The 24,116-nt window shown below is 48.9% G+C and overlaps 1 protein-coding gene across 2 annotated transcripts in view; it reads right to left on the bottom strand.

Moving 5' to 3' along the window:
* The window catches only part of TONSL (tonsoku like, DNA repair protein), a 41,191-nt gene extending 17,477 nt beyond the window's left edge, over positions 1–23,714 (bottom strand). For both annotated transcript variants that reach the window (XM_087703802.1, XM_087703803.1), the window contains exons 1-13: positions 23,693–23,714; positions 20,016–20,111; positions 18,766–18,908; positions 16,218–16,401; positions 14,144–14,273; positions 11,424–11,595; positions 11,139–11,253; positions 10,757–10,905; positions 8,608–8,760; positions 7,688–7,813; positions 5,252–5,447; positions 2,496–2,557; positions 152–241 (exon numbers count right to left, since the gene is read on the bottom strand). In XM_087703802.1, the coding sequence (XP_087559928.1) occupies positions 152–241; positions 2,496–2,557; positions 5,252–5,447; positions 7,688–7,813; positions 8,608–8,760; positions 10,757–10,905; positions 11,139–11,253; positions 11,424–11,595; positions 14,144–14,273; positions 16,218–16,401; positions 18,766–18,908; positions 20,016–20,111; positions 23,693–23,714 (1,638 nt within the window). The remainder of the gene's footprint in view (positions 1–151; positions 242–2,495; positions 2,558–5,251; positions 5,448–7,687; positions 7,814–8,607; positions 8,761–10,756; positions 10,906–11,138; positions 11,254–11,423; positions 11,596–14,143; positions 14,274–16,217; positions 16,402–18,765; positions 18,909–20,015; positions 20,112–23,692) is intronic.
* Between the last annotated feature and the right edge of the window lie 402 nt (positions 23,715–24,116).

A 24,116-nucleotide genomic window follows, 5' to 3' on the forward strand; every position in this document is an offset into this window, starting at 1 on the left:
AATTGTTGCCTGCTCTCAAAGTGTGTGCATACATAACCCACATCCAGACATCTAAATAAACTGGGGCCAGAATTAAGTCCAGCCCATTGGTTCGGTTGCCCTCCTGTGACCCCTTGGGGAAAATGAATCCCCCCCCCCGCCCCAGACTGACCTTCTCCAGGAAATACTGGACTTGGCGCAGGTTCCCTTCGATGCAGGCGCGGTGCAGCGGCGTCTCGCCCTTGTCGTTGCGCTGGTTCCACTGAGGAAAGGAAGAGGCCCCAATGCCACGTGTCTCCCTTCCGTGGGACAAACGGGCTCCCACCGCCATGCCAGCCAGGGATGGGTTGCTGCTGCCGGTTTTACTACTGGTTCGCAACCCGCCCACACGCCATATGCGCGCTGTTCAGTGTCAACTGTTTTTCGTGCATGCACAGAACAATTTACAGTGAACCGCGCAAGCATACTCACTGGAAAACAAAATGGCGGCAGCCCAACGGCGGCGAGGGAAGCGATTCAGGGCGCGGCAGGCCTAGGGTTGCTGCCGGCTCTGCGACCCAGGCCTCCATTCCACTACTGGTTCGGCCGAACTGGGAGCAACCCACCAGCCCAAAGCCCAGAGGGCAAAGAAACTCCCCACTGGAGGAGGGATGGCAGAACGAGGGACGGAGTGAAACGAGGAACCAGCCTAGAATCCTCACATAGTCACAACCTCCCTTGAGCCGAGGTGGCGCAGTGGTTAAATGCAGCACTGCAGGCTACTTCAGCTGACTGCAGTTCTGCAGTTCGGCTGTTCTAATCTCACCGGCTCAGGGTTGACTCAGCCTTCCATCCTTCCGAGGTGGGTAAAATGAGGACCCGGATTGTTGTTGGGGGCAATATGCTGACTCTGTAAACCGCTTAGAGAGGGCTGGAAGCCCTATGAAGCGGTATATAAGTCTACTGCTATTGCTATCTATCTATCTATCTATCTATCTATCTATCTATCTATCTATCTATCTATCTATCTATCTATCTATTTATCTATCTATCGGATTGTTGGGGGCGATATGCTGACTCTGTAAACCGCTTAGAGAGGGCTGAGAGCCCTAGGAAGCAGTAGATAAGTCTAACTGCTATTGCTATCTATCTATCTATCTATCTATCTATCTATCTATCTATCTATCTATCTATCTATCTATCATCTATCTATCTATCTATCTATCATCTATCTATCTATCTATCTATCTATTTCTATCTATCTATCTATCATCTATCTATCTATCTATCATCTATCTATCATCTATCTATCATCTATCTATCTATCTCTATCTATCTATCTATCTATATCTATCTATCTATCTATCTATCATCTATCTATCTATCTATCTATCTATCTATCTATCTATCTATCTATCTATCTATCTATCTATCTATCTCTATCTATCTATCATCTATCTATCTATCTATCTATCTATCTATCTATCTATCTATCTATCTATCTATCATCTATCTATCTATCATCTATCTATCTATCTATATCTATCTATCTATCTATCTATCTATCTATCTATCTATCTATCTATCTATCTATCTATCATCTATCTATCTATCTATCTATCTATCTATCATCTATCTATCTATCTATCTATCATCTATCTATCTATCTATCTATCTATCTATCATCTATCTATCTATCTATCTATCTATCTATCTATCTATCTATCTATCTATCTATCATCTATCTATCTATCGGATTGTTAGGGGCGATATGCTGACTCTGTAAACCGCTTAGAGAGGGTTGAAAGCCCTATGAAGCGGTAGATAAGTCTAACTGCTATTGCTATTGCTAACTCCGCTGACTTTTATCTCTCTCTGAGCAGAAGCTGCTGAGGTTCCTCAGCATAGGCTCTTGAGGGGTCCATCCGTTTAGCTGGCCCTTCACATTGGGGGGGGGGGCAGTGGTGAAATCTAATATTTTTTTTACTACTAGCAATAGCAGTTAGACTTATATACCGCTTCATAGGGCTTTCAGCCCTCTCTAAGCGGTTTACAGAGTCAGCATATCGCCCCCACAGTCTGGGTCCTCATTTCACCCACCTCGGAAGGATGGAAGGCTGAGTCAACCTTGAGCCGGTGAGATTTGAACCGCCGAACTGCAGATAACAGTCAGCTGAAGTGGCCTGCACTACTGCACCCTAACCACTGCGCCACCTCGGACTACTGGTTCTGTGGGCGTGGCTTGGTGGGGTCATGTGACTGGGTGGGCATGGCTATGTAGTCCTGTAACTGGGGGAGCAAAAACAGACCCCCACCCCACCCCACCCCAGAGAACCTACAGTAGAACAAAATGCTTCCAAAGATCAGCTGTGTGAGGTGTGATCCTCTTTTTTAAAAACCATTTTTTTAGCATTTTTGACTCTTGGTTCAGGCAAAGCAGCCTCAACCGTCGGCATTTCAGCCCTGGAAGGGTGGGTGGGTGGGGGGGTCTTTTGCACCTGAGGCCCACCCTGCCCTGTCACAGCTCCTGGGCTCACCTTGTTGATTCTGCGCCGTCCCGGGACAGCCTTGCCGTAGCCCTCCATGTCCTCCTCGTCATCTGGAAGAGAAGCCGGGGGTGGGGGGGGGTCAGAGGAAGCCTCGAGGGCTCCAAAGTCCCCCTGGACCTGTTGGGTGGATCTCCCGCCCCCCCAGAAGGCCCCAAGGCAGAGACCCTCTCTAACCCCTGCAAATTCCCCTCCACACAATATCCGCGCATCTCTCTCTCTCGGTCCCGTATTTATTTTGTATATAATCAATCCATTTTTTTCCAGTCTCGTTTATATCTCTCATTTGAGTGATCTTTAAGATATGCCGATATTTTTGCCATCTCGGCTACGTTTGTAACTTTCAATGTCCATTCTTGAGTTGTAGGCAGGTCTTCCTTCTTCCAATATTGCGCCACCAACAGTCTTGCTGCTGTTATTAGGTGCAGAATCAAGTTAGTCTCTACCACTGTAAAGTCAGTACATATACCTAGTAGGAATAGCTGAGGAGTAAACTTTATCCTTCTTTTAAAAATATTTTGCATAACCCACCATATTTTTATCCAGAATGCCTTAACCTTTTGACAGGTCCACCATATATGAAAATATGTAGCATCGAGAGAGCCACATCTCCAACATTTAGGCTGTAAGTTCGGATACATAGAGGCCAGCTTTTTAGGATCTAATTGCCGTCTATAGAACATCTTATAAAAATTTTCTCTCAGATTTTGAGCTTGTGTAAGAGATGTCTCTCTCTCTCGTAGGAAGAGCCAAGGTGGCGCAGTGGTTAAAAGCAGCACTGCAGGCTACTGCTAGATCAGCAGGTCAGCGGTTCAAATCTCACCGGCTCAGGGTTGACTCAGCCTTCCATCCTTCCGAGGTGGGTAAAATGAGGACCCAGATTGTTGGGGGCAATATGCTGACTCTCTGTAAACCGCTTAGAGAGGCCTGAAAGGCCTATGAAGCGGTATATAAGTCTACTGCTATTGCTATTATATATATTGCTATCTCCCTCCAAAGGTCATCCTGCTCCCCGTTGGCAGCTGTGTTTTGGGAGCTGCTCCAGACAAGCCCGAGAGAGGATTGCCCCAAAGGTCTCTTTCTCAGGAGGCAACTGGACTTCCTTGTTTTTTTTTTCTTTTGAAGGAGTTTCGCTTCTCCTCCAAGAAGCTTCTTCGGCTCCAACAGGATGGTGGGGAACGGAAGGACTGATGCTCCTTGCGGACAGCTGGTTATTCAGGCTCCAATTTGTGCCTTTGGGATGACTGAGAACAGTCGGGGCTACAAAGGTGGCACTTTTGCAAGGAGAAACTCATCCCTGGCATGGATTCGTGCCCGGCTGCCTTTGGGCCGACAGTTCTGACCGAGGCTTCCCCAAAACACGAAGCCGGCTCCTCGTCCCGATAAAACCCCTTTTGTTTAGGTTAAAGGGAACTCCGCTCCAGCAAAGCCCTTCATGAGATTTCACAATAAGGGACCTTCATCGGGGCTTGGATATCTTCCAAATGCCAAGCAATTCCTTGGCAAGAAGTCAGGAACAGACCTTCACCCCAATGAATGGGACTAATTGTCTCCTGCAAACTCCCCTCCCCTTTCGCTCCTCTTTTACGTCCTCTGGGAGGGGCCATTCACTGTCCACCTGTGGCCTTACTCCCAAGTCGACCCCTGTTCTTTAGCTGCTCCCTTCGTCTGGCAGCTCTGCGCATGCGCACACTGGGAACAGGCTCCAGCTGTTCTTCTGCCCCACTGATGTCCAACTCTGAAAGCAGCTGATAACTGTCGGACAGCCCTGGCCCCCTCTCTGCCTCCGACACAGAGCCCTCCTCAGAGCCCTCCCCAGACTCCAGGACTGGCCCAGGTTCCTCCGGCCCTTTGGAACGAACTCCCCGCGGAGATTCGGACCCTCACCTCTCTCCAGGCCTTCCGGAAAGCCGTCAAAACCTGGCTGTGCCGGCAGGCCTGGGGTTGATGAGTTCCCCTCCCCTCTCGACTTGTATGGCTGTATGACTCTTGTGTATTTTAATTACGTGTATTGTGTTTGTATCCCCTTTTCCCCTTTTGAGTTGTTCGCCGCCCTGAGTCCCTCCTGGAGAAGGGCGGCATACAAATAAACTAAATCTTAATCTTAATCTTAATCCTCACTCTCCGACTCTGCTTCCAGCTCCGCTGATGGGCCACAACACTGACCAGGAAGCGCCTGGGCTGATGTGGATGAAGGTGGCATCCTCATTCCTGCCTTCCTCCTTCTGCTGGAACTCACAAGCATTAAGTGACCATTTGACAAGGCAGGAAAACTGCGGCCCGTCCTTTGACCAACCCCCATGGGGAGACCTAACAATTGGATTCCATACAGGTAGTTCTCAACTTAAGACGGTTCATTTAGTGACCGTTCGACATTACAATGGCACTGGAACAAATAGCCTCTTTTTCCACTCTTACGACACCTGCAGCATCCATGGGATCAAAATTCAGAGGTTTGACGACCGACTCGTATTTATGCCCCGGGGTCACGTGATCCCCTTTTGCGACCTTCTGACAGACAGTCCACGGGGAGGCCAGATTCACCTAACAACCGTACGGCTGACTTAACAACTAAAGTGATTCACTTAACAACCGTGGCAAGAAACATCGTAAAACGAGGCAAAACTCACTTAGGAAACACCTCGCTTAGCAGCAAAAACGTTGGGACTCAATCGTGGCCATAAATAGAGGACTCAGCTACTTGTCTAGGGCTAAAAGCAAACACCCCCCCCCCCAACGATGCTCACCAGTGTCGGAGAGCTCCAAGTCGCTGGCCTCCAAGGCCTGGCTGTTGTGCAGCTCCTCTTCCTCGCTGCTCTCCCCGTCCGAGTGGCGGCCGACGGAGGCGCAGAGCGACTGCAGACGGGCTGAGGTCTCCGCCGTGGCCGCCGGCGGGCAGCTGCACCTCTGCTGGGAGGCTTGTAGATGCTGCAGGATCTGAAGCTGACAAAGAAGCGATGGGTGTGATCATTTTGAAGGACAGCCGTCAATCTTGAGCCAGGTCAAGCGAAGAACGAAGTATAGAGCAGCGTTGGCCAAGCGTGGCCCCTTTAAGGCTTATGGACTCCAACTCCCAGAATTCCCTAGCAGTTTCCAAGCACGTCCAGTGTCAGGATTCCAAAAATTGCCCTAATCGATTCATGAGTCTCGAGCCAAGTTTCAAAAGAAAACCAGTCATTTATTAGGAGCATTTTTTAATACTTTTTTTTTGCAGTCAGGTCTGAGCCTCATTTGAATTATAGCTGAACTTTAGCCCTGTTCCTCCCCTCCCCCCCCCAGTCTGTGTCATAAATCACATTCCCCAATGAGGTGCCCTCCTCCCAAGCCTGCTGCAGTTATCTGAGATCCGACTTTAGCCGAAAGCATGCGTGGAATGCGCTCCCCCACTCCCTTTCCTCCCCATGGCAACTTTAGGAGTTGATATCCAGTTTTGCCTACTGGGGGAAAAAAAAAACACTTTTGGGACCACAATCCTTTCCTGTTTTCCACCCTTTTCCTTTTGCAAAACCGCCAAGACAAAAACCACCTTTTGCCCGGGGGGGGGGGGGGATTCTGGAAGTTGAAGTCCACAAGTCTTAAAGCGGCCAAGGATGGAGACCCTCCTATAGAAGAAATCGGAAGAAATCTGATTTCTGGAAAAACAACAACAAGGAAGTCCAGTTCCCTTGTGAAAAAGCACCTTTGGGACAACCATGATCTAGATCAGTGTTTCTCAACCTTGGCAACTTGAAGTTGTCCGGACTTCAACTCCCAGAATTCCCCAGCCAGCATTCGCTGGCTGGGGAATTCTGGGAGTTGAAGTCCGGACATCTTCAAGTTGCCAAGGTTGAGAAACACTGATCTAGAGGACTGAGAATCTCCATAGAAGACAATTATCTATATTTTTGCCTCTGCTTATTTCTCTCATTTGCAGTCTGTCCTACTTTCATGCCACCCTCTCCCCCCAACCCTTCAAGAGGCCTACAGGGAAACAGACCCCCCACCCCACCCCCTGGAGAAATCTTTCAGATCCTCCATCGTCCACGTAACAATTGTCCCAAAGGTCCTTTTTCCAAAAGACAACTGAACTTTCTTTTTTCTTCTTCTTCAATCAGAATTGAAGACGTTTACAGATTAACAGAGTTGGAAGGGACTTTGTAGGTCATCTAGTCCAACCCCTCTTTGCCCAAGGAGGAGACCCTACACCACTTCTGAGAGATGGCAGATCTCCAGTCTCTTCTTGAAAGCCTCCAGGGATGAAGCTCCCACAACTTCCGAAGGGAACTTCTGTTCCATGGGTTGATTGCTCTCACTGTCAGGAAATTCCTCCTTATTTCCAGGTTGAATCTCTCCTTGGTCAGTTTCCATCCATTCTTCCTTGTCCTGCCCTCAGGTGCCTTGGAGAATAGCTTGATCCCCCCCTCCTCTCTGGGGCAGCCCCTCAAATATTGGAAGATGCTCTCTTGTCTCCCCTGGTCCTTCTCTTCCCTAGACTAGCCAGGCCCAGTTCTTGTAACTGTTCATTATATGTTTTAGTCTCCAGGCCTGCTTTGATCTTCTTAGATAGATTCAGATTAACAGAGTGGGAAGGGACCCTGTAAGTCATCTAGTCCAACCCTCTACCCAAGCAGGAGACCCTGCACCCTTTCTGACAGATGGCATTTCAGTCTCTTCTTGAAAGCCTCCAGGGATGAAGCTGCCACAACTTCCGAAGGCAACTTCTGTTCCATGGGTTGATAGTTCTCACGGTCAGAAATCTGTCCTTGATCAGTTTCCATCCATTCTTCCTTGTCTGGCCTTCGGGTGCTTTGGAGAACAGCTTGACCCCCATCCTCCTCTCTGGGGCAGCCCCTCAAGTATTGGAAGGCTGCTCTCCTGTCTCCCCTGGTCCTTCTCTTCCCTAGACTAGCCAGGCCCAGTTCCTGCAACCGTTCTTCATATGTTTCAGCCTCCAGTCCCCTCATCATCCTGGTTGCTCTTCTCTGCCCTCTTTCCAGAGTCTCCGCATCTTTTTTACAGTGTGGTGACCAAAACTGGATGCTTCTTGGATGAGAAGCAAAACATTTCCAAGCATGTCCAGTTGCCTTTTGGAAAAAAGCACCTTTGGGACCACATCCCTTTCTTGTTTTTCGGCCCCCTTCCTTCTACAAAATCGCCAAGACAAAAACTGCCGTTTGCAAAACAAACAACGAAAAAAAAATCACCTCCAGTTTGTGGTCCCCAGCCTTTTGTGCAGCCTGCAAAGCAGCTTGAAAACAGGGCTCCAACTCCGTGTAGCTTTGGCCAGCCTCCTCCTTGGCCAGGGCGATGTTCAGCCAGGTCTTGCCCTCCTGGCATGAGAGAAGAGACCAGGCTAAATAGCCACAACACTTAAGACACATACAGTATATCGTCCCCACAGTGTTTTCCAGCCTTCTCTGAGCGGTTTACAGAGTCAACCTCTTGCCCCCAACAATCTAAGTCCTCCTTTTACCCACCTCGGAAAGCTGAGTCAACTTTGAGCTGGTCAGAATCGAACTGCTGGCAGTGGGCAGAGTCAGCCTGCAATACTGCACTCTAACCATTGTGCCACCACGGCCCTTCCTTCCTCCCTCCCTCCTTCCCACTTTGCAATAGACTTATATACAGCTTCACGGTGCTTTCCAGCCCTCTCTAAGCCGTGTACAGAGTCAGCCTCTTGCCCCCCAACAATCTGGCTCCTCATTTTACCCACCTCGGAAGGACGGAAGGCTGAGTCAACCTCGAGCCGCTCAGGATCGAACTGCTGTCAGTCGGCAGAGTCAGCCTGCAACGTTGCACTCTAACCATTGTGCCACCAGGGCCCTTCCTTCCTTCCCTGAAATACTGCATTCTAACCACTGCACAACTTTAAGTGGTCTTTTAGCTCAGGGGGTCTCCAACCTTGGGCCCTTTTAAGACTTGTGGACTTCAACTCCCAGAATGCATGCGCTGGCTGGGGAATTCTGGGAGTTGAAGTCCACAAATCCTAAAGGGCCGAAGGTTGAAGAGCCACTTCAGCTCACATCCTCCCTCCATGATGCTATTGTCTCAGCCACGGGGATTGGCTGGGGCAGGAAATGTCCTGCAGAGGCCCACCTGGAGCCCTCCCGCCTCCCCCTGTTACCTCCAGGGGGTTCCCACGCCGCAGGGCCAGTTCTGCCTGGTAATGCTGCACTGCTCGCACATGGTCCTTTAGGTCCCCGAAGGTGGCCGCCAAAGAGACGTGGATCACAGCCAGTTCCTGCTCCGTCCGCCCCAAGGCCTTGGCATGGCCGAGCTGAAAAAGGAGCCCCCTGTTTAGGGTCCTGGAGATCTTCCGGAAAGAGACCCGAATCCTGCATCGGCCGGGCTCCCACCCCACTGCCTGACCAAGTGGCTAAGATTTCATCATGTTTAAAATCATTATTTTGTTATATTTTATATATATATATATATATATATATATATATATATATATATATATATATATATATATATATATATATATATATATATATATATATATATATATATATATGTGTGTGTACTTAATGAACAGTGTATTGTCTAAGTCATTTTAGATTTACAAAACATTCATAATTCTGAAATTAATAATAGTAGTTAAAATAGTAGTAGTGATGATCAGTTTATATACAATACTTCTACTACTATTATTCCAGTATATCTGATAATAATCTTTCAGCTTCTAACAATTGCATCTACACAGTAATGATAATATATTATACAGCAATATACGTAGTAATATTTTCCCCATTCTAACTCTGTTTTCTAACTCTTGATCAAACAAGTCCTCTATTAAGAAGTATTCTATCTATCCATCATCTCTCACCCTTTTTAGCCTTTCGACTCTTGTTCCTTTTCTAACCACTCTCCCACACAGGATCCTCCCTTGGGATCTTGCATCTCCTTACATCCCTCTTATTTAAACTATTTCCTCTATCTCCACCTCTATCTTTCATCATGACTTGATACAATCCCAACCTCCTCTGGTTTTGATTGGACTTCCTGCTTCTATCGAGCCTTGGCAGTCAAGGCGCTTGGTTCTAGAACAGAATAACAGAGTTAGAAGGGACCTTGGAGGTCCTCTAGTCCAACCCCCTGCTTAGGCAGGAAACCCTACACCAAATGGTAATCCAACATCTTCTTAAAGACTCCCAGTGTTGGAGCATTCACAACTTCTGGTGGCCAGTTGTTCCACAGATTAATTGTTCTAAAACAATTTATTAATTCCCCTTCTTTCCTTCCCTTCCTTCCTAGAATAACAGAGTTGGAAGGGACCTTGGAGGTCTTCTAGTCCAACCCACTATTCAGGCAGGAAACCCTACACCATTTTAGACAAATGTTTCTCCAATCTCTTCTTGAAAACCTCCAGTGATGGAACACCGAGAACTTTTGGAGGCAAGTTGTTCTACTGGTTAACTGTTCTCACTAAGGAAGTTTCATCTTAGTTCTAAGTTGCTTCTCTCTTTGATTAGTTTCCACCCATTGCTTCTTGTTCTGCCCTCAGGTTCCTTGGAAAATAGTTTGCCTCCCTCTTCTTTGGGGCAACCCCTGAGATATTGGAAGACTGCTATCATGTCTCCCCTGGTCCTTCTTTCTATTAAACTAGACATTCCCAGTTCCTGCAGCCATTCTTCATCATATGTTTTAGCCTCCAGTCCCCTAATCCTCTTTCTTGCTCTTCTCTGCACTCTTTCCAGAGTCTCCACATCCTTTTTTACATCGTGGCGACCAAAACTGGATGCAGGATTCCAAGGGTGCCCTGGAGCAGATAACCAATATACTAGCACTGGCTGCTGCCTTGGACTGCCAATTTCTAAGTAGTAGCAATAGCCATAGCAGTTAGACTTATATACCGCTTCATAGGGCTTCCAGCCCTCTCTAAGCGGTTTACAGAGTCAGCATATCGCCCCCAACAACAATCCGGGTCCTCATTTCACCCACCTCGGAAGGATGGAAGGCTGAGTCAACCCTGAGCCGGTGAGATTTGAACCGCTGAACTGCTGATCTAGCAGTCAGCTGAAGTAGCCTGCAGTGCTGCATTTAACCACTGCGCCACTTCGGCTCTCCGAGTGACCGCCTGGCCCCAACTTGGGAGAACTAGGGATATCTGGCCAGCTCAGGGGCACCTCCGAGGCTGACCTTCCCCCCTCCCTCCAACCATCCAGAGAGCAGCAGCTGAGCCGAAGGTCGGAATCGGGGACAGCCGGCTTCTTTCCCTTCCCCACAATTCCTCCATCGCTTCACCCCCCTGAACAGCCGGACAGGCCTACCTGCTTCTCATAGGCCTCGGCAGCCCGCCGATACTCGCCCATCTTGCAGAAAAGGTCTCCCAGTTGCTCGGAGAGTCCCAGGGCTGCTCCCAGTTCGCTGGCGGCTTCTGCCTCCTCCAGGGCTTCCTGCAAACGGCTCACCTTGGTGGCTGGCGGGAAGGAAGAGTCGCAGGGGAGTGGTGAGGGGCAGCCTCTAAGACAGTGTTTCTCAACCGTGGCCACTTGAAGTCCTCTGGACTTCAACTCCCAGAATCCCCCAGCCAGCGCTGCTGGCTGGGGGATTCTGGGAGTTGAAGTCCACAGGACTTAAAGTCGCCACGGTTGAGAAACACTGCTCTAAGCCAACTGCCAGAGGCCACACACCCCAGGCGCCAGCACTCACCGTAGCGCAGGTTGCGGGCAACGCTGTCCCGCTGCTGGGGCTGAGAGGAGCCCAGGCGGTAGGCCTTCCTCAGGGAGCGCTTGGCGGCTAGAAAGTCCCCCAGACCCAGCAGGACCTGAGTGGGACCAAGGGCAAGGGTCACTTCTGGGAGTTGAAGTCCGCGAGTCCGGAAGTGGAGCCCCCCTGCTCTGGGCTTCCGCTTGAGCAGAGCGAGAAGGCAGAGGGTCTTGGGGTTCGTGGGGTGCAGGAGAGCCCCCCCCCCCACTCTCAAGGCGAGTCTCTTACCTGGGCAATGCTGGCGTAACACTCGCTCTCCATGTATTTCTCCTTCATCTTACAGGCGCACTCCCGGGCTCGCTCCAGGCAGCGCATGGCCTGTGAATGCTCCTTCTCCCGCAGGTGGATGTTGCCCAGGTTGAAGTAGGCGCGGAAGAGGTCTTCCGACAGGTGGGCCTGCCTAGGAGGCGGAAGAGAACCGCGGGCACTGTGGCAACGCCCTGCCGGGCGGGTGGAGGAGGCTCCGGTTGCCTACAAGGAGCCCCCCCAGCTTCTCTCTCTCTCTCTCCAGAGTCCAAGGATTTGAAATTAAAATGCCAAGCCTCACATTTTATCATTGATGACGCTGTTTTAGTATTTTGATGTTTTATTGACGTGTCAAAACCGCGGTCCACTAAAGCGCGCCCGATTAAAGCGCGTACCTGACGTCATCAGCAGCGCAACGAAAAAAATTAAAAATAAATTAAATTAAAATTAAATTAAAGCAAGCCGATTCACATAAAGGTAAGGGTTAAGTTTAGGGTTAGGGTTAGGTTAAGCGTTAGGGTTAGGTTTAGGGTTAGGTTTGGGGGGGTTAGGGTAAGGTTTTTGCTTTAATTTTAAATTTACCGCTCACAGCGCGATGTTTTCGTCGCGCTGTGATGACATCACGTACGCGCTTTCGGCGAGCGCGCTTTAGTCCACCGCGGTTTTGTGGTGGAACCTTTATTGTAGACTGTTCCAGAATCCCTCTTTAAAGGAGGTGGGCAGTTCAGAAATGTGTGAAATATAAATGAGAGAAAGGAAAGAAAAGGACGGAAGGAAAGAAGGAGAGAGACAGAAAGGAAGGAGAGAAAGAAACAAATAGAGAGAGAAAGGAAAGAAGGGAGGAAGAAACAAAGTAAGAAAGGAAGAGAAAGAGAGAGAAAGGAAGGAAAGGAAGAAGAAGAGAGAAAGGAAGGGAAAAAAGGAAGAAAAAAGGAAAGAAGGAAGGAAATGAGAGAGAAAGAGAAAGTGAGAGAGAAAGAAAGAGAGGGAAAGGAAGGAAAGAAAGAAAAAGAAAGGAAGGGAAAAGGGGAAGAAAAAAAGGAAAGAAGGAAGGAAAGGAGAAAGAGAAAGTGAGAGAGAAAGAGAGAAAGGAAAGAAGGGAGGAAGAAACAAAGTAAGAAAGGAAGAGAAAGAGAGAGAAAGGAAGGAAAGGAAGAAGAGAGAAAGGAAGGGAAAAAAGGAAGAAAAAAGGAAAGAAGGAAGGAAAGGAGAGAGAAAGAGAAAGTGAGAGAGAAAGAAAGAGAGGGAAAGAAAGAAAGAAAAAGAAAGGAAGGGAAAAAGGGAAGAAAAAAGGAAAGAAGGAAGGAAAGGAGAAAGAGAAAGTGAGAGAGAAAGAGAGAAAGGAAAGAAGGGAGGAAGAAACAAAGTAAGAAAGGAAGAGAAAGAGAGAGAAAGGAAGGAAAGGAAGAAGAAGAGAGAAAGGAAGGGAAAAAAGGAAGAAAAAAGGAAAGAAAGAAGGAAATGAGAGAGAAAGAAAGTGAGAGAGAAAGAGAGGGAAAGGAAGGAAAGAAAGAAAAAGAAAGGAAGGGAAAAAGGGAAGAAAAAAGGAAAGAAGGAAGGAAAGGAGAAAGAGAAAGTGAGAGAGAAAGAAAGAGAGAGAAAGGAAGGAAAGAGAGAACGAAAGAAAAATAGAGAGAGAAAAAAAAAGGAAGGAAAGAAAGAAAAAGAAAGAAAAAAACTGGTGGGGAGCCATTAGGAGCTAAGAAATTGAACTGCCTGATGCAGATATTCCTCAACTTATAACAGTCCATTTAGTGACGGTTTGAAGGTATAACAACACTGAAAAGAGGGACCCAGGGTGGTTTTTCCCACTGACCACCATTGCAGCTGCCCCGTCCGTGGTCACCCAAGCAAAATTCGGACACTTGGCCATTGGCATGGGCAACTTACAACAGGTTGTTTAGGGATCGCTCAAATTTACGACACTGAAAAAAGTAACTTACAACTATTTTTCACGCTTACGACCGTTCCAGCATCCCCATGGTCGCGTGATTAAAATTTGGACGCTTGGCAACCACCTCGTATTTATGACGGTCGCAGAGCCTCAGGGTCACGTGACCCCCCCCCTTTGCGACCTTCCGACAAGCAAAAAGTCCACGGGGAAGCCCAGGTTTACTTAACAACTGCAGTGATTCACTTAACAGCGGTGGCTGTAAAGGGGACCAAACTCACTTAGCAAATGTCTCAGCAACAGAAATCCTGGGCTCCAACGTGGTCATAATTCAAGGACTATCTGTGTCAATTCCTAAAGTTGCCATGGGGAGGAAAGGGAGGAGGGAGCGCATTCCACGCATGCTTTTGGCTAAAGTCGGATCTCAGATGACTGCAGCAGGCTTGGGAGGGGAGCACCTCATTGGGGGATGTGATTTATGACACAGACTGAAGGTTGGGGGGGGGGGTGAAGGAAGAGGGGTAAAGTTCACCTATAATTCAAATGAGGCTCAGATCTGACTGCAAAAGAGGCCTTGCCAAATGGGGCTCCTAACAAAGGACTGTTTCTCTTTTGAAACTTGGCTCGAGACTCATGAATCAGTTAGGGCATTTTTTAGGAAACCTGACAACCTGCAGTTGGAAGGGACCTTGGAGGTCTTCTAGCCCAACCCCCGGCCACCCCAAACCCCCGGGGCTTCCCAGAGACTGACTGCTGACCCAGGTGGAGCAGGGAGAAGAGAGAGCCCCCCCCTCTCACGGGAGCCCCTTACTCTGAGATGTAGATGCTCTTCTTGAAGTAGGAGGTGCGCATAGCTGGGTTCCTCAAGCTGTCATAGATCAGGCCGAGGTTCAGGTAGAGCCGTGCCCGCATCTCGCTGCCCTCCCGCTGCGGCACCTGCCCTGCAAGGAGAAGAGAGCTGGCAGGATCCGATCGGACTCGGTCCCTGAGACCAAAGCTTTGTCCGTCCGGTCTTTCTCTCTGGGCTTTTTTTAAAACAGATTAAGAGTTGGGAGGGACCTTGTAAGTCATCTAGTCCACCCCGCCCTGCCCAAGCAGGAGACCCGACGACACCATTTCTAGAACGGGCTGCTCCACCCTTGTGCTTATGCGCCTCCTGGTCGTATGTAGCTTTTTGTTTTAGAAAGGGGATGGACCCTCAACCTGTCAGGTGCTTGGGAGCCAAGGGCTGGCGACACAAGGAAATAACTTACAACTTAATAGCCGGCCATCGACACCCTAATTAACAATTAATAGTTACGCACAACCAATGTTACGCAATGTGTGGAAGGATCCTTGGTGCTCTCTGAGCTTCTTTCCTTGCAGAGGAAGGAAACTGGGTGATATTAGCACGGATGCTGTTACCTAGTTTGGGTCAGGGAACGCCTGCAAGAAATCAAGCTCAGAGAGCACCAAGGATTCCCCTGTCCATCCTTTCCTTCTTCCCTCCCTTCCTTTCCTTCCTTCCTTCCTTCCTTCCTTCCTTCACATTCTCTCCTTCTCCACTCCACAAACTGCCCTTCCTTCTAGCACTGAGGATGTTACCTGCTTGGATCATGAAACGTCTGTAAGAAAACAAGCAAGCTCAGAGAACAAGAAGGACCCCAATTGTCTCCTCCTCCTCCTCTCCCCTCCTCCTCCACACAAACCCTCAAACCCTGATGATGTTACCCAGCTGGGTCATGTAACGTCTGTAAGAAAATAAGCAAGCTCAGAGAGTATCAAGGACTCCCCAGTCCATTCCTTCCTTCCTTCCTTCCTTCCTTCCTTCCTTCCTTCCTTCCTTCCTTCCTTCCTTCCTTCCTTCCTTCCTCCACTCCACAAACTGCCATTCCTTCTAGCACTGAGGACGTTACCTACTTGGATCATGAAAGATCTGTAAGAAAACAAGCAAGCTCAGAGAACAAGGACCCCAATTGTCTCCTCCTCCTCTCCCCTCCTCCTCCACACAAACACTGATGATGTTACTCAGCTGGGTCATAAAACGTCTGTAAGAAAACAAGCAAGCTCAGAGAGTACCAAGGACTCCCCTGTCCATCCCTTCCTTCCTTCCTTCCTCCCTCCCTTCCTCTCCTTCCTTCCTTCCTTCGTTCCTTCCTTCCTTCCCATCCTCTCCTTCTCCACTCCACAAACTGCCCTTCCTTCTAGCACTGAGGATGTTACCTGCTTGGATCATGAAACGTCTGTAAGAAAACAAGCAGGCTCAGAGAACAAGAAGGACCCCAATTGTCTCCTCCTCCTCCTCTCCCCTCCTCCTCCACACAAACCCTGATGATGTTACCCAGCTGGGTCATGAAACGTCTGTAAGAAAACAAGCAAGCTCAGAGAGTATCAAGGACCCCACAGTCATCATCGTCCTCCTCTTCATTCCTCCCTGCAAACTGCACACCCATCAAGCACTGAGGATGTTACCTAGCTGGGTCATGAAACGTCTGCCAGAAAAAGAGCAAGCTCGGAGACCCCCCCCAAGGGCCCCTCATTTCAACCCTGAGCTACAAATATTCTCCTTCCTCAATGTGTGGAGCAGCCGAGTGCAGACTTTCTGGAGAGAAAAGGGGGTTCCTCAAGGACTGGCTCCAGCAGGACCCCCCCGAAATCTTGAAAGAATAAACTTTTGGTCCTGGTGACGGACTCCGGCCGGATTTGGCATCGTTATCCTTGGACACACCTCCTTGCCTTCACGTATGAGAAGACAGCAGCCCAACTGGGGAAGCCTCCAAGATAGGAGGAAACTCTTAACCACCCCCCCCCAAAGACCTCGTTCCACCTCCAGCAGGGGGAATACCAACCCACGGGGTCCCAGGAGCCCCTGCCCTGCCCCCCCCTCCTCTCTCCACCCATGGTACCTTCCAGCTTGTCCTCCAGAACAGCCAAGCTCTTCATGAAGGCTTTCTCGGCCTCCTGCAGGGCCTCCCCCAGCTGGTCACTCTCGGCCATGAACATGTAGGTGCGGCCAATGGTGGCCCAAGCCCTCTGCTGCTCCACTGCGCTGGAGACGGTGCAGGCCAGTTCCAGGTGGCGGCGCTGGTGCTGGGGGGGAGAGGGAGGGACGGAGAGGAGGCTGCACTCAGACAACGCAGGGGCCCATTGATTGCAGCCATAGTGTCAGCCTCTGCTTTGCTGCTGCTTCGGCTGCCATTGAAACGGGGAGGGGGGGGGCATGGTATTTGGGAGGGGACTACTAATTGTGCTGGAGGAAGATTCTGGAGTTTCTGCTGCCTGTCTTACTGCGCATGCGGAGGAGGTTTCCCGCCAGGGCCAACGACACCGACATTCCGTCTGGGTGATGCCTTTCGAAGTTATCTTACACCTGACACTTGGGAGAATTGTGATTGGACTGTAACTAGGATGCCAAGGGGAGGGGAATGGGTTATTCTATATATCATTTGCTTTCGCGCCAAAATAATCAGTCTTCGCTTTGCTACGCTTCTGATCATTTATAATTAGTAAAAGTACACTTGATTTCTATCAATGGAGTCTCGTGGTTTTCTTTCCTAATTATTCAACGGAGGAGTGCTGACACATAGACCAGTGGCCGGAAGAAAGAAAAACCCTGAAAAAACTCTGGAATGAAATCACAAATAACAGGTAAAATCTATGATAAAATCCGGCCTGTTTTTAACTACGCTAAAACTCATAAAGCGTGTGGCATGGTGCTAGTCCATCCCAAATCCCCATTGCCTGCAAGCCGGTCCTTGACCTGCAACCGTCAAAGAGCCTCATAGCGATTGTAAACCAAGCCATCCCGTGATGACAGAACCTGATTTTATGGCCTTTTTAGTAGCGGTCATTAAGCGGCCCTTGTACAGGGTCTCCTCCCTGGGGTTGGACTAGAAGACCTCCAGGGTCCCTTCCAACTCTGTCATTCTATATTCTATAAAAGTTCAGAAGAGGAGGACCAGGGGAGACATGATAACATGTGGGGTGTTTTAGCCCAAAACCATAAATGCTGATTGTGGGCAAAAATGTAATTTGTGTTCATTTGTCTGTGGGATCCTTTGATTTCTAGTTTTCTCCCACACACACACACCACATTCCTCTGCTACACAACTCATTCCCACAACACTGCCTTGCGGCCTGTGAGGTCAAACCACCTCCTAGAGCTGCATTACTATTATCCTTCTCACCTTCCCTCTTATCCGTTCCTCTACCACAGTGTTTCTCAACCTTGGCGACTTTAAGTCCTGTGGACTTCAACTCCCAGAATCCCCCAGCCAGCACAGCTGTGCTGGCTGGGGGATTCTGGGAGTTGAAGTCCACAGGACTTAAAGTCGCCAAGGTTGAGAAACACTGCGCCGAGCATCTTATCACTGTAACTTTGCTGTTGACGGTATGTTTTATGATTTATGTGGATTATTTAGTATCCCACTATGATTATGTTGACTGCTTTTAATTAGCATCCTTTTATAGCAATAGCAATAGCAGTAGACTTATATACCGCTTCCTAGGGCTTTCAGGCCTCTCTAAGCGGTTTACAGAGTCAGCATATTGCCCCCAACAATCTGGGTCCTCATTTTACCCACCTCGGAAGGATGGAAGGCTGAGTCAACCCTGAGCCGGTGAGATTTGAACCGCTGACCTGCTGATCTAGCAGTAGCCTGCAGTGCTGCATTTAACCACTGCGCCACCTTGGCTCTTGAGTATCATTGAGTGTTGTATCATGATTTAGGATGTGCATTTTATGATTATGATGATGATTTTAATCACTTGTTGCGTGGATGTACTGACAGCTTATGCACGGGAGAGAAATTCCTTCTCATTTGGCCAATATTCTCTCCTCTTCTCCTATTATTTATTTGTTTATTTATTTATTTATTTATTAGACTTATATTCCGCTTCATAGGGCTCTCAGCCCTCTCTAAGCGGTTTACACATTTTTTTTAGCAAATTGAGTCAGCAACTTGTCCCCACAATCCGGGTCCTCATTTCACCCACCTCGGAAGGATGGAAGGCTGAGTTGACCTTGAGCCGGTGAGATTTGAACCGCTGAACTGCAGATAAGAGTCAGCTGAAGTGGCCTGCAGTGCTGCACCCTAACCACTGCGCCACCTCGGCTCCTATTTCTTTTCCTGTCCTGCCCTGTCCTAATTTTCTATTCTATTCTATTCTGTAGCCGCCATAACTGAGATGGGCGGTGAAAGAAATCAGACCAACCAATAAGTAAAACAACTGGATGGATGAATGAATAAACGTTGCAAAGAGCTGTACCTGCAGGGGGGGGATGCCAATGCAGTCACATGACCACGCAGGTCATGTGACTCGGGGGACTTTGGAACTGGTCACCTTTTGGAAGGTTATCTTTGAACAGTTGCTAAGCAATTGGTCGTAAGTCGAGGACTGCCTGTACAATGACCGAAGGGCCCTTCCACTCGGTGCTCACTCCCGCCTCCCTACCTTCAGGGCAGCTTCATAGCTCTCCAGCTCAGCCAAGCACTCCCCAATTTTCCGGTGGGCGACCGCACAGCCGATGACGTCTTCCACGCTCTCCAGGAGCCGCAGTTCCAGCCTGTGCTCCTCCAGGGCCTCCTGGAAGCGCCCTGTGGGGAGGAAGGGGCAGCGGGGAATGTCAGAAGGAACGGGTACCTGTGTCAGGATGCCAGGGTGTGTGTGTCCCCATCACTGGAGGTTTTCCAGTAGAGACAGCCATTTGTTTGAAACGGTACAGGGTCTCCACCCTGGAGTTGGACTAGAACAGTGTTTCTCAACCTTGGAGACTTTAAGTCCTGTGGACTTCAACTCCCAGAATCCCCCAGCCAGCAGAGCTGGCTGGGGAATTCTGGGAGTTGAAGTCCACAGGACTTAAAGTCACCAAGGTTGAGAAACACTGGACTAGAAGACCTCCAGGGTCCCTTCCAACTCTGTCATTTCTATAAAAGTTCAGAAGAGGAGGACCAGGGGAGACATGATAACAGTGTTCCAATATTTGAAGGGCTGCCACAAAGCAGAGGGGGTCAATTTATTCTCCAAAGCACCTGAGGGCAGAACAAGAAGCAATGGGTGGAAACTAACCAGAGAGAGAAGCAACTTAGAACTGAGAAGGAACTTCCTGACAGTGAGGACAATTAACCAGTATTTACTGAGGCTGCATTACTATTACTATTAGTCTCCTCATCGTTCCTATCACCCATCTCCTCCCACTTATGACTGCAGGACTGTAACTTTGTGGCTTGTATCCTTACGATTTATATTAGTATTGTTTGTTTCTTGATTGCTTATTTGTACCCTCTGACGATCATTAAGTGCTGAACCTTAGGATTCTTGACGAATGTATCTTGTCTTTTTATGTACTCTGAGGCCATTGGCACCAAAGACAAATTCCTTGGGTGTCCAATCACACTTGGCCAATAAAGAATTCTACTCTACTCTAACCTTGCTTGTTAGGTCACAAAAGGGGACCACATGACCCCAGGTCATAAATGTGAGTCAGTGGTCAAGCTTCTGAATGTAGATCACGTGACTATGGGGATGCTGTAACACCGTCGTAAGGGTGAAAAACAGCCGTAAGTCACTGACTTCAGTGCCGCTGTAACTTTGAATGGTGTCTAAGTGAAGTGTTGTGTAAGTTGAGGCCACTTTTAGTGGCTTCCGAGGCGCAATTGAGCTGAGGGCGTCCCCCGTCGTTGTCCCGTCCCCGGGATGCTCACCATGACGGGCTAAAATCTCTCCGAGCTGGTTGCAGAGAACGGCTTCTTCCTTCTGGTCCCCCTTCCGTTGCGCCTTCTCCTTGCTCTTCTGGATCTCTGGAGGATACGGAGAGGAGAAGCAGGAATCTCAGCACGGGATTAAAAAGAAGGCACGAATGGAGGAGGAGGCCCTGAGTTCAAAATCCTTGGGTGACTTTGGGTCGATGACCAGGAGTTCTGGGAGTTCTAGTCCTGCTTTTAGCCACGAATGCCAACTGGTTAACTTTGGGCGAATGACCAGGAGACAGTGAGTTCTAGTCCCAGTCTAGGCACGGAAGCTAGGTGACTTTGGACCAATCACCACAGTCCCTGGGAGTTCTAAACCCAGCATAGGCATGAAAGCCAGTCACCTTCCCTCAGTCCAGGCCTCCTCACAGGAGGGAGGGAGGGAGGCAGATTAAATCTGTTTGTTGCCTTGTTGGTAAAAATAATAATACAGACAGGACCACAAAGCCAATCATAAATCCCAAGAAAACAAATCAAACCACGAAGTGGGGAGTGATGGGGGGAAAGGATCAACCCAAACAAGAACTAGGAGATGGAGGAATCATACCTGTGGACAGGGACAAAAGCCTGAAATGCTTATATGCAAATGCTCAAAGCTTGGGGAACAAACAGGGCGGACTAGAAGGAATAATACAGGAGGGCAGGTAGGACATAGCTGATACCTGACAGAAGACCTTACATTCTTACATAGTTGATACCTGCACAGGATACCTTGCAGAAACAGGTGGGACAAAACCTATGCCTGGAATGTACTGATGGATGGGTGCAAATTGTTCAAAAGAAACAGATCTACAAAAAGAGGAGGTAGAGTTTTTTTCCCCCCCTTTATTTGTATGCCGCCCTTTTCCCTGGGGGGACTCAGGGCGGCTCATAGTTCCAAAAAAAAAGGGGGGGGGAGGACAAACAATTTCCAACATACAGACAATACATCATTATTAAAAACACAACAGTCACACAATTCGAGTGGGGTTAGAATCTTAACCCCAGGCCAGCTGGGACAGCCAGATCTTTAGGGTGGCGCGGAAGGTCTGGAGGGTGGTGAGGGTCCGAATCTCCACGGGGAGTTCGTTCCAGAGGGTCGGAGCAGCCACCGAGAAGGCTCTCCTCCGGGTAGTTGCCAGTTGACACTGGCTGGATGATGGAATTCGGAGGAGGCCTAATCTATGCGATCGTATCGGTCTAGTGGAGGTAATTGGCAGTAGGCGGTCTCTCAAGAGTCGCACTAGATGTAAGAGATCACGACACAGCCACAGAAATGCACATGGTCAAAGATAAAAACTCTTCCAGAATCTTTATGGGTCAATATAAAAGGGGGAAAAGTGACATTGCCATGACAGGCCACCCAACCAATCAGAAGAAATACTGCCAAGGCTATTATATCTATTCCAGACAATCCCATTAAAATCGGGAAAGAAATATTTTGAAGAACTGAATAAAATAAGACATAAATATATTTGGCAAGGGGGAAAAAACAACAACCAAGAATTGGTCTGAAAATGAAATGCAAGATATCAGAAATAGAGGAGGCTTTGGTCTACCAAACTGGGAATTGTACTATCAGGCGGCCGTACTGGCCTGGATGAAAGAGTGGGTTGTACTGAGGAATATAAGATTATTGACTTTGGAAGGACATGATTTGCAATTGTGCTGGCATGCATTCTTATGGTATGGAAAAAAATAAAGATACAAACCAGTTAACACATGTACATAGAAAGCACATCACAGTAATCATGGAAGACTTTAACTATCCAGATATCAATTGGGAGATGTAACTATCCAGATATCAATTGGGAGATGAACTCTGCAATAAGTGGGAGATCAAATAGATTCCTAACCAGCCTAGCTTACAACTTTATCATCCGAAAGGTAGAGGAGGGAACTAGAAGTAAAGCTACACTGGATCTAATTCTTACTAACAGAGAAGTAAGAGAGGGAGTTGAAGTTGCTGGAGCTTTGGGCGAAAGTGACTTTGTCAATCTGGAATTCAATATAATGCAAACACGAACAATAGAAAATTGTCTCCATCAACAGTGGCTTCATCACTGGAGGTGTTTAAGAAGAGACAGGAGAGGCACTTGTCTGAAATGGTATAGGACAATTCTCCTGCTTAGCAGGGGGCTAGACTAGAAGACCTCCAAGGTCCCTTCCAGCTGCTATTCTATTCTAGGATAGAAAATAAATAAAATCCCTAGGAGCCTCCCTTTATTGGACTGATCTAGTCCAGTTCTTCTTTTAACCATCATCCAGTAACATTCAGGGGTCCTGAGCCTCAGATAATCAGGGTTTTTTTGTAATGCTCGTTAATTCTTGGCTGTAACGCAGCTCTGTCTGCATGCTGATGTCGGTCATTTTCAGGCGCAGTTTGATGAGCAAATTTGGACCTTTTTATTTCCAGGTCAAAGTCAAGCTTTAAATACAGGTACTCCATAAACCATTTGTTCCCTTACAGTAACACTAGAAAAAAACGGCTTATGACCATTTTTCACACTTACAACTGGTTCAGTTTCCCCATGGTCCTGTGATCAAAATCCAGGCGCTTAGCAACTGGTTCGTATTTATGACAGTGGCTACATCGTGATCCCCTTTTACGACCTTCTGGCAATAGGGAAGAGCCAGATTCACTTAACAATTGTGTTACTGACTTAACAACTGCAGTGATTCACTTAACAGTGGAGACAAGAAAGACCATAAAACAGGATGCATTTTACTTAACTTACTGAGCCAATGTCTCACTTAACAACAGAATTTTGGGGGGCTCAATTATGGTCGTAAGTCGAGGGCTACCTGTATATGGAGCGCTTTTTCCATTCTGATGAACCAGTGGATTCCAAAATGTAACCTGTAGCTTATATGCAACTTTCTTGAATTCCTGACAAAAATGACTGCGTATCCACATCAGGCAGTTAGCAAAGTCTCCAGGGCTCTTTTATGGTTAATATTTTGCTACCTATTTTATATTTTACTAACGCTATGCACGTTGTACTCCGTGCCATACGCTAAATAAATGTTTTAATCTGGGGCACCTTTTACATTCAAGCACTGCCCGGATCTATTGGCCACCCAACACATTCTGGGAAGAAGGCAGAAAAGACTGGGAGGGTGTGTGTGTGCTTCCAAGACCCCTCCCCATACGACCTAGGGTATGGGTCCAGGGTCTTCCTCCCCACCTCCCAGGTCTGTCCCCTTCCCCACTCATGCCCCCCTCCCCGCTTTGATCCCTGCTACAGCCGCGCAATCCGCAGCTCTTTTCTGGCTCCCTTTCTCCCCCCTCCCGCCCAACCCAGGAAGAGGGAGGGGGCTCCACCTGCAAGGGGCCGACTAGAGGACCTCTGGGGGACCCCATGGAACAACATTAGGCGCTTCCTCCCTCTCTCCCTCCCTCCCAAGGGCCAAAAGCAGGCTCCCTTTTGCAACGCTGGTCCCCGCTTCTCTCCCCCACCGAGGAGCCCCCCCCCCCGCTCTCCAGCGGCCAGGGACTCCAGCACCCATCATCCAGGGCGCCCCGCCGGCCGTGGAGCATGGGTCTCGCAAGGCAGGCCTGGGGGAAGCTAGGGGATCGAGGGTGGGGGTGGCCGCGGAGGATGGGATTTGTAGTCTCCCACCCCCACCCACCCCCGGGAACAAGCACTCACGCCGCACTTCCCGGTCGCCCATCCCGGCGCTCTTGCGTCGCCCCGCGCGCCGATTCCCGCGCGTCCCCACACCGCGTCTCCTGATTGGCCGGCCGGGAGACGGCGCCGCTCGCCATTGGCTGGAGGCCGCCCAATCGCGAGTGGATGTCCGACTCCGGGGCCGTGCCCCTTTCCCGGAGGTGGGGGGCCGTCGGAGAGGAAAAGAGCGCCCAATCGCGAGAGGAGTCCGTCTCCGCCACGCCCCTTTCCCAGAGGTGGGGGCCGTCGGAGAGGAAAAGAGAGCGCCGGATACGAGCGGAGGCGTGGACTGCAACTCCCAGAATTCCCCAGACAGCAAAGCTGGCTGGGGAATTCTGGGAGTTGAAGTCCACCCATTTTAAAAGTGGCCAGATTGACAGCTAACTCCCCGAGGTGTCCGCCTGCT

The sequence above is a fragment of the Thamnophis sirtalis genome, unplaced genomic scaffold (genome assembly GCF_051295495.1).
Source record: "Thamnophis sirtalis isolate CommonGarterSnake01/CBP01778 unplaced genomic scaffold, rThaSir2_p1.2 scaffold_2, whole genome shotgun sequence".
NCBI lineage: Eukaryota > Metazoa > Chordata > Lepidosauria > Squamata > Natricidae > Thamnophis > Thamnophis sirtalis.